The sequence below is a fragment of the Labrus mixtus genome, chromosome 14 (assembly GCF_963584025.1).
Source record: "Labrus mixtus chromosome 14, fLabMix1.1, whole genome shotgun sequence".
Lineage (NCBI taxonomy): Eukaryota > Metazoa > Chordata > Actinopteri > Labriformes > Labridae > Labrus > Labrus mixtus.
The window spans coordinates 14517844-14532605 of NC_083625.1; the positions used below are offsets into that span (position 1 = coordinate 14517844).

At 41.0% G+C, this 14762-nt stretch overlaps 2 protein-coding genes across 4 annotated transcripts; one reads left to right on the plus strand and one right to left on the minus strand.

Annotated features, from left to right (window-relative positions):
- Nucleotides 1-787: 787 nt before the first annotated feature.
- On the minus strand, nt 788-9885 carry rbm14a (RNA binding motif protein 14a). 2 transcript variants are annotated; one of them, XM_061055211.1, is made up of 8 exons: nt 9826-9885; nt 9060-9239; nt 7277-7461; nt 6416-6577; nt 6166-6275; nt 5477-5758; nt 5177-5382; nt 788-4900 (listed from the first exon to the last, which is right to left on the minus strand). In XM_061055211.1, exons 2-8 carry the CDS (start codon nt 9218-9220, stop codon nt 4411-4413), a joined length of 1596 nt encoding a protein of 531 aa, XP_060911194.1. In that variant the 5' UTR covers nt 9221-9239; nt 9826-9885; the 3' UTR covers nt 788-4410. The 2 variants fall into 2 exon arrangements, with proteins under 2 accessions (XP_060911194.1, XP_060911193.1); XM_061055210.1 differs by having other exon boundaries at nt 5159-5382.
- Nucleotides 9886-10438: 553 nt separating this feature from the next.
- LOC132988081 (ras and Rab interactor 1-like) lies at nt 10439-14585 on the plus strand. Of its 2 annotated transcripts, XM_061055208.1 has the most exons (7): nt 10439-10685; nt 10965-11034; nt 11177-11380; nt 11549-11669; nt 12169-12241; nt 12405-12496; nt 13029-14585. In XM_061055208.1, the coding sequence occupies exons 3-7, from the start codon at nt 11177-11179 to the stop codon at nt 14204-14206; spliced, it is 1668 nt and encodes a 555-aa protein (XP_060911191.1). In that variant the 5' UTR covers nt 10439-10685; nt 10965-11034; the 3' UTR covers nt 14207-14585. The 2 variants fall into 2 exon arrangements, with proteins under 2 accessions (XP_060911191.1, XP_060911192.1); XM_061055209.1 differs by lacking the exon at nt 10965-11034.
- Nucleotides 14586-14762: the final 177 nt, after the last annotated feature.

Below are 14762 nucleotides of genomic sequence, written 5' to 3' on the forward strand. Positions count from 1 at the left end.
ATAATTTAATTAGAATGGTTACTTTACTTTTTTTGGGGGTAGCGTGTTTAGCAAACACAAACCTTGTACCTGCACTCAAACTTCACTCACAAAAAAATCAGACTCACCTCAAGTTGTACTTACCATAGTGGGTTGGCTGTAGTCTTGTGTTACTGGAAGACTCCAAAGACCCTCATCTACTGACTCAAGAGTCTGCAGATACTTAACAGGGACTCTTGCAAAATAGATCTCTGTATTGATCAGCCAAGCTACCCAAGTGATGAATATGGCGGCTGTAAACCAGATATTCACATAACCAGGGCAGAAACCGCATTTCTATGTTGTTATGCTAGTGAAAGGCGCATGATGTCTATGTAGTTTCAGGCTCCAGCCTTCATCCTTTCCCATACTTAGGCCTACTCATCATATTACCTCAGTACACCCTCAGTATCGTGTTTGCTGCACTTAGTAAACCCATTCTGTTTGTTGTTGTTGAGGGCATGAAACCAAGCAGTGTCCATCAAACAGTCTTGTTAGCAGGGAGTGGGGTTCCATACCTTCAATTTCTTCTCATTCTCTTTTGTAAATCAAAGTGATTATCAACAGATTTGGATTGTTATGAATTTTTTTGGTTTTATTTGAAAAGCATAGGTTGATGTTTTTGGAAGAAAATGGAATAAAACGTCATCTAATGCTGAGCTCTTATAGTTATTTGCTGACTTAACAGACGCTTTAATTGTGGATAAGACGCTGATTTATTATTCAGATTGAAACTTGCATTCCAAATATTCACACAGAGAACCTCGCGTTCATTTGAAATTCATTTATTGATAATTGAACATAGGACAAAATGTCATTTAAAACAAAATGTAATATTTGTGTTCATGGTCATTCATACAAGTTGAATGTGGCATCAAAAATTGTTGTTGGGGTGAGGGGGAGTTGAGCGTCGAACCAGCAACCGATCCTGAGCCAGGTTATTCAACTCTGAAATGAAGGGCCTACCAATGTGCTCTCAAGCAAGGCACTTAACCTCAAAGTGGCCCCAGGGGCACATTTACAAAAACTAAAACAACCCATTCTAGCTAAACGTCCCGTGTCCAGCTCTGGCTGTGATTGCCTTGCTCTCTTGAAAGACAGGCTGTCGGATTTTGGATGTACTATTAACAACACGACTGCCTCAGAATGGGATTAGATTTAGACTAAAAGACGTCTCCTTCAGATCTTGTGTGTGAGCAGGAATGTATGAGGGTGGAAACTTGTGGGGGAAAAAAAACTTAAGGTTTGACCAGGAAAAACCGAAAGCAGGAAAAAGATCATCTTCTGTTCAAAAATGACGGAGGGATCCTTTTTCAAAAATCTGAAATCCTTGCAAATATATCCCCAGAGACAGGTAAGGAACAGGAAGTATCGACACAGGTGTATCTGTGTGAGTGTATGAGTGTGTTTGTTTGTACGCGTGTTTCGGGGAGGGGCAGGAGTGTGTGGTCTGAGTATTTACCTTAGAGGGGGGGCACCCCATCGTCCACAGCATTTTCAGGCCTAACGCTGCTGTTTTCCCCATCCCACGCTAGAGCTGCGTGTGGCGTACGTCCAGGGCAAGGGCTCAGTTTGGCTCCCTCCCACTCTAGCTGCAATAATCAGCAAGAGGAAGAAGGTGGCTGGAGCAGCAGCAACAACAAGGCATGCAACTAACAGTTTACATGGAAGAAGGTGGAATAATGTAGTAATTTCAGAGAGGCTGTGTGTCACTTAAGCCTAAAAAAACACTACCAACTTAGGTGGGAAATAAGAAATAAGATGAATGACTAGTGTATGGTACAATCAAAACAGGAAAAAGTACTATAAGTCATCAAATGCAGGTGGAATCAGATGCGCAATTGTATTAGTTTCACATGTTTTCTGCCATGAACCCAGTAATAATACATCTAGATGTAAGTGTGGAGTTGTTAAGGTGTTATATTATCAATGCAGAGAAAGCCAAAACACCAAAATAAGGCGTGTGTGTGTTTCTGATGAGATCGGAAGGATGTTGGCCCTTTTAACTGGGATTATCTGCAGCCCTTGAAAATCAGAACCGTATTTTTCACCTGCAGCACCAAGACTGTCAACTCAAATCCACTCAGTCAATGACCCTACAAACATTAGCAACACACCACTGCATGGCATTTAGAGTGAAAACTCTTGGACCTGCCCTCAGCTCAAATGACAAGTTATTGTTTTCCCTGTTTTCATAAAACTGTACTTCAAAATTGTATGCAATCTTCACGGGAGATTGCAAACAGCGTTACTACAAAAAGACCCCCCACTCCATTAATGCTCAAAGAATGATGGTTATCCTTTCAGTCACTGTCACAAGAACAGATTGCCTCCCTTTTTTTTTAATTAAGCAGACCAGTACAACATCTAAACTATCCGGTTTTATCGTGTCTATTCATGATCTCAAGCTGTTGGGGATGAAATACAATTACATATCTCAATATTGAAAGGCAATATTTCCCTTGTTCAGCCAATTATTGGCTGGAATTGCTTTTTTCATTTTAAATTAAGGTTTTAGGTATTTACACAAGTATCATGTTTTATATTTCCTCCTATGAAAACAAGCTCAACTTTCCCTCAACCTCACCAATAGGAGTGGAGGCTAAATGACAGAAGGTGATGGGACTGGAAAAAGCTAATGATAGGAAATGTCACAAAATTAATTGGATAGTAAAGTATATTACATTCAGAAAACAAAGCTTGCTGTCATGCCTCTGACTTATGTAAATTCAAATTTGTTACAAACCCAAAAACAACACTTCACTGGCTGGAAAAGACTCAAAAACCTTGATTGAACTGAGATAACCCTACATTTTGTTATAGGTATTTCTCAACCAAATGCTCTGAGTACAACTCAGCTTAAAGCTGAAACAGAAAGAGAGAAAATGGAACATCTCCAAAGTTAACGAGGTAAACAATGAACTTTGACCTAAAACTATGACAGGATTTAATTTTATTTCTGGGAATACGACTGGTGTTTTATTCTTCTTGACAGGGTCTGGCCTAAGATTCTGGGCCATGAAAGAAAACACAGGACAGGGAAATTTTCAGCAAAATGTGCTGTAGTTTTGCCCTGGTGTTGTTGAAGCTATGCTAAAAATTTAAACTTGGATCCTTCCTCACTAGGAACCTTTAACCATTCAAAATCAAATAAGCTCAGTCGATGTTTTTTTTTAATTATAAAGGAGGGCGTATGCGGACTACAAACACAAGCTCAAGACACTATTAATGCTAGAAGGCAAAATGAACTACAAACTCACAATATGCTCCTCAGTCAAACGGGCTGCTAGAAAATAACCTTCAATTCCAGCAAGGGGAGTCCAGACATAAGAACATTTTCCCTAACCAAAAACTCACCACCACTTTGAGTGAACAGTTGGTAATCACTAAGCCTGTCAGCTCAGTGAAAGAAATTCAAAAGACAATCTGAATTATAAACCAACATTCTTAATCTTTACTAAATAAAATTCTTCAGCAAAGACAACAACAACCTGTGCCATCGACTTCTTCAACACAACATCCTTTCAGTTTAGCTTCACCTTCTGGTTGACATATATTATTATTATTCAGGCTGTCAAACGTTAGGGCAGATAGACTGGCTGAATCCAAACTAAAGCCTGTTACATACTCCACAAGGTGTTCTAACACTAGTGTGTGGATCTGGATGTATATCGGAACAAATGTATCACAGAGACGTCTGCCTAAGCAGAACTGAATTATAGCACAACGACTTCAACTATGATGGCAGTTTGATCCAATTTATAAATAAGCCACGTGGTGCCAGTTCATCTGTTCAAAGAAACCAAACTGTTTTTACTGTTATTTAACAACCGAGCACTGTTTAGTCATGAAATGTGTGAAGGAGCAGTATATGATTCACTAATATGAATTGTAGCATTTTATGAGCGTTTTGGAGGGAAATAGCTATATTGTATGTATATAAAGGGCTTTTAATGAGTACAAATAAAAGCTTCCCCTATTTCATTGGTTTAACTTCATACTGAAAAAAAACATTTTAGCTTCTTTAAAATTCAACAATGAACCAGCTGTGTCTCTCAAACATCCAGCAGAGACTTTAAATCTTTCTAATAAGGGCCATCCACTTATCCCTACTCGTTCAAGAACCTTTTATTCCACCACTTCACTCAACAGCCAACAACTGACAGGCGAGCTAGTTAGAGATTTAGATACGGCGGAGAAAAGAGATGTTTCAGGTTTAAAGCACATTCTAATTACAACCTTGCTGTCTGATTTTCCTCTTCAAACTGTCCCTTTTGTAAATACACGTGTGCACACACACACACACACTCACACACACACACACACACACACACACACACACTCACACATATACACACATCTGCAGAGTGAAAGGAGTGTTTAGGGGTGGGACTATCGATAAGGGGGTTCTGGCGTGTGGTAAGGGTAATCATGGCGCTGGGGCATGGGTTGCCCGTGTGCGGGTGTCTGCTCATACAGTGTAGGTGCCGAGTAGCTTCCTGTTGCTGCGTAAGCTCCCGACGAATCATATGCTCCCGCTGGCCCGTAGCCTCCAGATGCGCCATAGCTTCCAGACGAGGCATCGTAGTTTCCAGGTGTAGCAGTGTAGTTCCCGGATGAGGCGTCGTACCCTCCTGAAGTGTTGTATGTTCCCGGTGGTGCGTAGGCACCCGGTGCGGCATAGGTAGGAGGCGCAGAGTACGTCCCTGGGGGTGCCGGTGTTGTGGTGGAGGCCTGTGGCTGTGTGGAGGCTGGTTGGGAAGGAGGAGGTGGGGGAGGAGGCGGAGGATTGGTGTAGGCATATTGGAGGTATTGGTACTGTTGCTGGTACTGTTGATACTGTTGATATTGATGCATCTGCTGGTAGTACTCTGAATAAGACCTGCAGTTGAGTTCACAGATGACAAGAAAAGAAGAGGTACACAAAGTTAATTTAATAATCACTTCTCACATGATATACAGTAATGGATGACTACTTAATAATGTCTGAAGTACTGTGGAATCATGGAGTCAGTGCTATGTAACTTAATGATGACTGTTGTTTTATTGTTCAGCTGTTGTTGATTATGTTTCAGTAAAAGCAGGATTAACATGCTCTTTTTCCATGTCTCCTTCAATTATCAAAAGGTGTAATGTGTACCTAGCTACGGGATCTGACCCTTCAGGTGTGGTGGTTGCAGCCGCAGTCTCTTCAGGCCCTCCAGGTGGCGTTGGTAGCAGGGCGCGGCGTTTGGGTCTTATCTGAGCAAAGGAGCCTGGAACCGGGTCGGGTAGGAGGGGGGCTCGATTTCCTCTGATTGGGCTACGGTCCCGCTCATTTTCTGAAGTTGCTACCTTCCTCCCAGCCTGCTGCTCGGCCAAAACCTTCAGTTGAAAATATGCCAGTAAGTACATACAAAAAGACAACACAACATTTGAAGAACATTAAATGTTTTGCGTAAAATAAATATTCAAAGACCTTTTGTCCATCCTGAAAGAACTTAGCTCTTGCTGCCTCAAAAAGGGTTGTTGGATCTGGTCCCGTCTGTGGCTCTACTTCTTCGGCAACTGTACTGGACCCAGGATTGTGATTGGCTATATCATGGTACACCTGGTCAGCAACAGATCCATACACCTGACTGGCCAAAGCACCATATATCACACCATCTGCACCTTTAGAGCTTGTAATTCCCTTTAGTGCAGCATAGGTGGGGTCGAACGATGTGGTGTTGTAGAATGAGTTATGGACACTTTGTTGAACCTGCAAAGAACAATAAAAAACAGCATTAAAAATATACTTAACCATATTTTATCTTAACAACATTAATAGTCTGTTAAGATTTTTTTAAAGATCAGGCTGAAACAGAATGAAATGAGTACTTGCCAACTGCTAAGTAACTGTTGGCTGTGACAGATTAAGATCTCACCTGTCACCATGGTAAAAGTGTTTTTCTTCATAAATTCAAACATTTTATATCTCAAAAGAAATTGTTCAGTTATGAACAGTATAGAATAAAAATGTCTGATGTGTTCCGTATTTGAAAAATTAAGCTGTGTTAACAATTTCAAATTGTTCTAATTCAGAAATATGAGATCAGAAAGAAAAAAAATGCAGGTTTTGGGTTAAAAAAGGTATTTGAAAAATGTCCTGCTGAAGGATTCACTCACTTGAATAGGTAGGCCAGCCGCGGCTGCTGCAGCTGCTGCAAGCACAGCTGCTTGACTCTGGTGATGCTCTAGGGATGGAGGTGGTCGTGGAAGAAGACCCTCCCTGCCACCTAAAGGGAGACAGGAGAAGAGAACATGCTCAGAAAGTAGATTTGCGTTGTTTTTCAATGTTTAATTATGTATAAAGACACTTAATAGGATCCCTTGTCACCACCTGCTGTTATACTAGTGCAGGGAATATTTGCATTACCTGCCGATACAATCTGGTTGATCAAAGGCTGGGCTTTGGACAGCTCCACTGCTAACTGACGGCCCTTGTACATGGTCCCGTTGAGCGCATCAATAGCTGCTACGGCCTCCTCCTTCCTCTCCATATGCACAAACGCATAGCCAACATTTGAGCATAATCTTGCTGAGAAGAACACAGGAATCAGGGAAAGCAGCATTAGGAACATTGGAAAATTATTTTACCTGTCACTTTTTAACATTTACAACCAACATTCAATGTTTGTTCCTTTAGGAGCCATCTGAGTAAATGTATCTCCTTTTAAAGAATTATAACCCTTCACTAAACGTATGCAAACCAGCTTATTTCAAGTAATAACTAATAAAAGGACAGCCAATCTAAAATCTGACCCAAACTTTCCATTGAAATCTCCACATACACCTTTATTTCTGTTACACTACCAGAATTGTGTGTGTAGCACTTTGATGTGTGATTGCGCAACAGTACCATAACAAAGCTCCACCATCATTTAGTCTTTCAACATTCAAAGTGATTATCCAACGGTATAATATCAATACTCCAGTCTGTAAATTCAGAGTGCCTTTCAGTCTTGCGGAAACATTATGTGTAGAGAAACAGTGGAAGCTCCACATACACACACACTCAAACAGACAGACACACACACACACACAGTTCTCCCCTGCTGGCTCCACCAACCCCATGTCGCCCCTGTAATGCCTGTTACTTCCTCCCATTAAGGCGAGATGTCACAGGGGAATAAATATCACAAACTGTATGGACAGCCTGAATAGGGCTTGTATGTGTGTGTATGTGTGTGTGTGTGTGTGTGTGTGTGTGTGTGTGTGTTGGGGTGGTCCTTAGCACCTTTGACTTTATCACAGTCTAAAACTCTTCCAAAAGTTGAGAACAGCCCGTGCAAGTCATCTGCTGAACATGTGGCGCTGAGGTTCCCCACAAACACTTTTGTAGAGTTGGGTGGGCGCGCACGTGACTCCTCAACCACCAGGGGCCTGCCTCTGTACTCTTTGCCATCAAGATGCCGAATGGCCCTGTTAGAACAAGAGCAAAATCTCAGTTTTAAGATACTCAAACATTAAAATCAACAAGCCTGTTAGTTTATGGTCCGAAGATGTCCTATCAGGACCCAGCTTTATTTTGATGAGCGTTTCTATTCTAAACAATGAGGCGTTTGATGTTTTAATGACAGTGTTTCCCCTACCATTATATTAGGGAGTCGGCCCGCTGATCATGAACAGGACCCTCTTGAATTTTTAACTGAATATCCCTGGTTTAGAACTTAAGACAACTTTAATAATGTTTGTTTTGACCTTTTTGATTAAACCTATCTTTACCTTTTGATGTCTGAAGAGACAAAACTCAAAGCACAAAGAGTTAAAGAGCTAGCCTGAGCATTTAACAGGGAGTGACTGATTAGCCAAATAAAAGTTATGAATCTATTTAAAATCTCAGAAGCTAAGAATTTCAATTAGTACATAAACAGATTTTTTTTCCTACCCAAACTGTAAAGTCAGTGTAATTGTTGTAAGCATGCTACTAAAAGCTGCTGTAAATGTTTCTACCAACAACCCAATAGGCAAGGTAATGTTGTTAGACAAAGCTTTACTTTCAAGTTCTTATATTCTAAATTCTGAACATATATTATGCAATTACATGTGTTATTCATCAACACGATGTCTATAAGATAATCCTTTATTTATCCCACAATGGGGAAATTTACATTGTTACAGCAGCGGCTGTGGCTCAATTGGTAGAGTCGTCACCTCTCAGGTCGAGGGTTCGATCCCCAGCTGGCCAAATGTCCGATGTGTCCTTGGGCAAAACACTTAACCCCAAATTGCTCCCGCTGCTTCAGCGGTGGTGGTGAATGGGATTAGTTACTTCTGATGGATGATACTACATAGCGATCATCACTACCATCAGTGTGTGAATGGGTGGGTGTGACATGTGGTGTAAAAGCGCTTTGAGTAGTTGGAAGACAAGAAAAGCGCTATATAAGCTCAAGTCCATTTACCATTTACCAAAGAGCAAAGATTGCAGACAAAACGTGAACACAGTACAATTTAAATTAAAAAAAATAAGAAAAATTAAGAATGTACAAAAAAAAAATAGATACTAAAAAATAAAGAAGTGACTAAAGTGTAGTCCGTAATATTCCATGTAACACAGACATGCACACTGATGTCTATCTTAAATGGTCGATTTTATTTTTAATTTATGAAGAAAAAATACAGTTATAAGATACACCCTGTTTAAATAACTTCCAGAATCCCCGTTTTATACAATACTATTTCTATAATATCAAAGTATCTCTTTGCAGCAGTGGTTCCCAAAGTGGGGGTCACGGCCCACTGGGGGGGTCGCAAGATTCCTTTCAAAAACATATAAAAATGGTTTAAAATTGGATATTTCACCCATTAATTTGAAAATACAGTAGGTAAAAAAAAAAAGTAGTTTCTTACAATAAATTACAAAAATAATATGATGGTGTTTGGGCTATTGTTTGCTGTTTTAATGCCAGTGTTTTGACCTAGTGCATCAAATGTGGAGTCCCAAGTATCTATCACCGTCATAATGGGGGTCGCAAGCTGAGAAGTTTGGGAACCCCTGTCTTAGAGGAGTTGAATACCTGTCAGCTGCTCCCTCTCCCCTCAACGTGACGAAGGCATACTGCCTGAGCAGAGAGCAGGTGTTGATCTCTCCATACGGGCCAAAGAGCTTGGTGAGCTCTTCATGGGTCGCATCTAAAGGAAGGTTCCCCACAAACAACTTGACGTTCTCACAGCTCATCTCTATTTCATCCGGACATCTGCAAAACATTAAACATAATCAATGTTATTAACCAGAGCTGATTTATTTAGAAACGCTGTTTAGTTTAATCATAGTTCATTTATCGAGCTACAATTATCCTGGCATGTAGGGGTATAAGTGTGGTGACATTTTCCAATCAGTCTATTCAAATCCTGTAAAATCGTGAACTTCTGCGGCGAAAATCGACCCAATGAAGTTGGTTTAGCTTTAGCTATCTGATAGAGTTTAGTAGCTACAAACATGTCAGAAATGTGAAGCGTAAGAACTAACTAGGAGACAATTTGTTTTATATTTAGATGCAGACTCGGTGCACAAACATACAGTCGGTCAAAACTACTGGAACTGCTGCTGGCTATTATGTTCAAGGCGATGTAGCAAACGTTAGCAAAGCTAGCTAGCTTCCGACGCTAACGATGTGGCTACATCATAGTGGTTAGAAATGACTTTTGGACGCAAGAGCTCCACCGCTGCTGTATGATAAAACAATGAATAATATCTACAATCAATCGCGTTGTATTTAGGTATTGTGAATAACAGGTAGAGAGGGCATTATTATTGCCAGATTATTAGCTGTACATACGTACCCAACGCGGTCCCGGAGCTGTGTTTGATACGTCACATCCGGCTCCTGTTGAAGTGAGCAGACAGACAGAGGGGCGAGAGGGGCGCAGCAAGTTTGAACTGTGGTTGTGATGGCTTTAAACCTATAATTTAATATTTACAGTCTATGCATTCAACGCTCATAAATCACTTTAATCACACAATATGTTATTTCCCCCCCTGAGATGTCTCCAATATATACTTTAGTGAGTTAGTCGTAATGCTTTACATTACAATATTACTTAAAACATGTTCCGCAAACACTTGAGTTGTGTTTTATATCAATTCAAATCTTAACATTACTGTATTGTCTTTTATCCTACTACAATTTTAAATATTTTCCTCTTATGTATTTATTTTAATATCTTGTTGCTTTTATGTGTCGTATTTTATTTGTATACATATATTTTATTTTTTATTCTTATTGGTGTGCATTGGTCTCTCAATGATTTTATCAATGATTTTATAAACTACTTTTCGTCAATAACTTTTCTGCACTCTTGTTAAGCACTTTGAACTGCAATTTAATTTGTCTGAAAGGTGCTGTATAAATAAAGTTTGATTGATTGATTGATTGATTGCAGTTAAACATGCAACTGAATCAAATGTACAACAAAAAATAAGGCTATTCTGTTATATTTTCTGAAATCAGTCAAGCGAGTGTAGCACACGTTTGTTTCCAGGTGGGAGGGAAGGAGGAGTCAAACACCTCCTGATCTTGGAGCACTCGTGAACGTAGAAGAGAACTGAACTTTCGTCGCCTTGAAGTATAGATGGAAGAAGATCGAGCATGGTTATGTAAAGGGGAACCGGAGGAGCTTTAAAGAAGGACCGGGGCCAAGAGGTAAACAACGCTCCTGTTACTGGTAGTGGGAATTAATGCACACTGAGATTAGATGTGACAAGTTGTGTAATTGTACAACAGGAAGAGTCTCAGTAACATGTTGGAGGAAATGGACAATTCTACAGGAATGCGCGCACAGATTTAGGCTGTAGCTTTGATTTCTAGATGAATAGCCGAAAGCCAACTATCATAAACATGGTCAACTGGATTATGTAGCGTTTGTGTATCCATTTTGCTTCCTAAATTGTAAACTGTGTTTTTTCCCTTATTTCATTTAAGCTCCGTCTGAGCTGCTGCACTTCACCAAGTCTGGACTTGCTTTCCCAATCCAGGCAGCTTTATTACGCAGGTGTTCAGCCATCCCACCCATCTTCCTGTTCCTGAATATGAGCCCCACAGGGACAGATAATGACCACCTGTAGAATAATTGGGAGGATATGTTCAGTTGCAGGATAATACATAACCATCTATGCTTTTTGTTGTATATATAGATGGCACAGCAGGAAGAGCCTCTGTATGATTTCCCAGAGCCCACCAAGCCCTCACAGCAGAAGTTCTCGGGGCATCAAAGGGGAGGAGGATCTCTGAGGAGTGTCAGTGTGCTGGACCGTCTCCTACTCACTATTCCTGTCTGGCTTCAGCTGTCAATCAATCCTGCCACAGCACTGCACATACTGCAGAGGGAGCCTCCTGGGGTCAGAGCCACATGCATTTTAAAAAAGAAACCCATGCATTTTCACCCAATGTACACATAGCCTCTAATACACACGCAAACACACTGAAGTGCATGCAGTAGCTTTGCTACATTCTTCCCCCATGCACACTCTCATGCGCAATCTGTGACTATTTGTGTTTTTCTGCAGACCTTCCTGGTTCGCAAGTCTCGAACATCTCAAAGGAACGTGCTGTGTGTCCGTTTGGCGGATGATAGCAGACCCTCCTTTGTCCAGCAGATTGGCATCAGGGAGGAGCGCGCCAGTAAAAGTACGAGTACAGTTATTTGACCCAAAACACGTCAAGATCTTGTCTGATTGCATGGGCGAGTGGGCATGTACAAAACCATTGGGGCTGTATAAAATAAGGCACTTGACTCTATAGTTACCCAAGCTAATTTCAACAGATTTACAAAAGGTACCATGTTGTTGTTTTTTTTTTAATGCTTACCAATACACATGTAGGCTTTACAGTGTTAACAACCATTCTGCTGAAGTGGGCTAACTACTTTCTGGTTCTTTTGTAAGTACACTTCAATGCTTTAGGTTGTTGTCAAGTTTTAAGTATTTGTTAGAAAAGTAATCAATTGTAATAAGTTAAATTTAGGGCAACTAGACTTGTGGAACCTATGACATTTTGAAAGTAACCTTCCCACATTTTACCTACAGACCAGAACGCCAACAAAATAAGACTCCTGATTCAGTACAACCACATATTTGATACTAATTATTCTCTTTTGCTTACTTGATTTATTCTCCCCCTACCACAGCTTTGTGTCTGGAGACTTCAGCAATCAGCTTTCCAGATCTCCCAAGATTGATTTCCTTTTACTGTGTCAGCAGGTAAGTAGCCTCTTTTTTTTATTAGTCTTCATTTTTTTCTGCAGTTATGCGTTTTTTATCAAATTTGTTCTTTGTTTACATCAGCGTTTTCCGCAATGATATTTGTCAGTGTGACGTTATCAGTTAATGTTTGCGTTAATATGATGTAATATCTGTCTGTCAGAGATGTGCTGCCCTTCCCTCTGGAGCTTCCTGAAGCCATTGCAAAGGCATCATCCCACAAAGAGCTCGAGTCCATCTCACACATGGGAGTCGGTTAGTAGATGCAACTCTTGTTTACTCAACGCAGATTTTGTAACTTTAACCTCAATTACACAGGCCTTTAAGGATATAATTACACAAAGGGCACACACGATAAACAGACCCCACCCTACTTGAAAACAAACCCGAACAATTTGAATTCATAGTGTGGTATTTTTTTAAAGAAGTAATTAACAGTACAGAGATACTTGTTTTTATTGAATAATTTGATATACTAAAATTAGCCATGTCACCTAAAAGGAACAACCTTTTATTTTCAAATACCTACAAAGAAATACAAATATATATATGTATATATATATACATATATATACAGTATATTTTAAAAGGTGACCAATTTCCTATTTTATTTATGAAAAACTGTCTATAGTAAATTGTGTTGGTATATATATATATATATTTGTGTTATGTTAGAAGCATAAGGCACAGTCCTCAGTAGGTGGTTTTAAATGATAAAGGTGAGATCAAACTTATAGCAACAAAAAAAAGGTTGTGGTATTTACTGAAAATCTGTTTTGTTCAATAGAATTCTGGAATTCCCACTTAAATGTCCGTGGGCCTCGGGGGCCTCCAAAGCCTCAGGAGGACCCGGAGAAGAAGCCTGACCCTAAAACCTCCGCCCCTCTCACTGCTGCCCCACAGTCAAGCCCGGCAGTTACACCTGACTCAGCTCCCCAGCCTGACTCAGACCCCCAGATGAAGACAACTACAGAATCAGACCCCAAACCAGATGGTCCTGGTTCCACTCTGTTCCAGGAGTTTTGTCCAATCACGACACGCAGCCCCAGAGAGCTGGACTGTGGCTCTGGCCTGGGCGCTCTCTGTTTCATCAACCCTCTTTTCCTGCAGTCCCAGAACGCTCTGTGCAGAAGGCATATGTTCAAACGGAGCCATAAAGTCCGGCTTTCAACAGAGACAACCTCTCTGCTGTCACCCCCGCTTACTCCTCCTCCTCCACCTCCTCTAATGCCCAAAACCAGAGGAAGATGTAAAGCCAAAAAACATGCAACACATCCTAGTAAAGGCCCAAATCAAGCCCCTCAGATTGATCCCATAGTTCAGGACACCCCCGCTCCTCTCTTCCAGCCTGACATGCAGGTAGAGGAGGAGGCTACAGCTCAGGTACCAACAGTTATGGAGCATCTCTCAGAGTACTCAGACTACATGCCGCTCTCCCCAAAGATCACGTCCTCCCTTACTCCGTCACTCTCTCCGTACCACTCCCTATCTGTTTCTCCCATGGTACCTTCTATTTTCCCCAAAGTATCACGGTCCTTCTCTCCTCATGACTCGCCCGGTGCTTCTCCCTCTCTCTCTCCTTATCAATCCCCGTCTCTTTCTCCCAAAGCTCTTTCTTCCCTCTCCCCATATGAGTCACCGAGCTCTTCTCCCTCCACGTCGCCTTCTCCTCAAGCCCTCTTCTCACTCTCTCCTTTTACCTCGCCGTTCTTCGATGAGCTGTCAGAGCAGGTCTACCACACACCCGCATCTTCTCCAAGACCAGATCAACTAAGGCCGGAGAGAGAGGCTGAGGTGGAAGGAACAAGTGTGGATGCAAAGAAGACAAATGAGGAATTAAACAGAAATACAGAAGAGGAGGGTCTGGTTTTACAGATGAGTGCTGCGGCTATAAATGACAACAATTGCAGCTCCTCCAGCAGTCTTGAGGAGGCGGCAGAGGAGTCATTCTCACAAGCAGGATGATGGTACAAGCCTCTATAGCGAACAAACATTAAGGGCGCACTCACACTAGCAAATTTGTCAGTGTTTAAGCATGATTGCCCCCGCTGGCCTGCGCTCTCACTGCTCCAGGACTAACCGGGCCTGAGCACAGTTACCTCTTGTTCATATGGTCATAATGCAGCACATGCATGGCTTAAGGTATGATTATGAGGCGTGCTTATTTTACAAGACAGGCGGACTCGCCTAGTGTGAGTGTGCCCTAAGATTTCACATACATGTGATATTATGCACAGTGTAGATTTACTAAGTGTTGACAGTATACTAAGGTTTCACTTGAATATGTTTTGAAATTGTGACAGATGTTTGGATAAAATGTTTTACTAAAGAATTTTAAAGACGATACTGGTTGCTTTTCATGCAGCTGTTATTTGTGTTAGGCCTACTCTTAATTACCAACTATTCTCTAAAAAATACCCACAATCTTCTGACTGATCTAGCAGACAGGGAGGGATTTTGTTCTCTTTCATATCTTTGATTTCTGAGTATTAGTAGTATCTAAACTTGCAGAACTGAAAAT

Coding starts and splice junctions, on each gene's coding strand:
- rbm14a (XM_061055210.1), bottom strand. CDS start 9,220: ATGAGCTGTGAGAACGTCAAGTTGTTTGTGGGGAACCTTCCTTTAGAT. Junction 7,462..9,059: donor GGAGAGGGAGCAGCTGACAG/GTATTCAACTCC, acceptor TTGTTCTAACAG/GGCCATTCGGCATCTTGATG. Junction 5,759..6,165: donor CGGCTGGCCTACCTATTCAA/GTGAGTGAATCC, acceptor TGTTCTTTGCAG/GTTCAACAAAGTGTCCATAA.
- LOC132988081 (XM_061055208.1), top strand. CDS start 11,177: ATGGCACAGCAGGAAGAGCCTCTGTATGATTTCCCAGAGCCCACCAAG. Junction 11,381..11,548: donor TGCAGAGGGAGCCTCCTGGG/GTCAGAGCCACA, acceptor GTTTTTCTGCAG/ACCTTCCTGGTTCGCAAGTC. Junction 11,670..12,168: donor GGAGGAGCGCGCCAGTAAAA/GTACGAGTACAG, acceptor CCCCTACCACAG/CTTTGTGTCTGGAGACTTCA.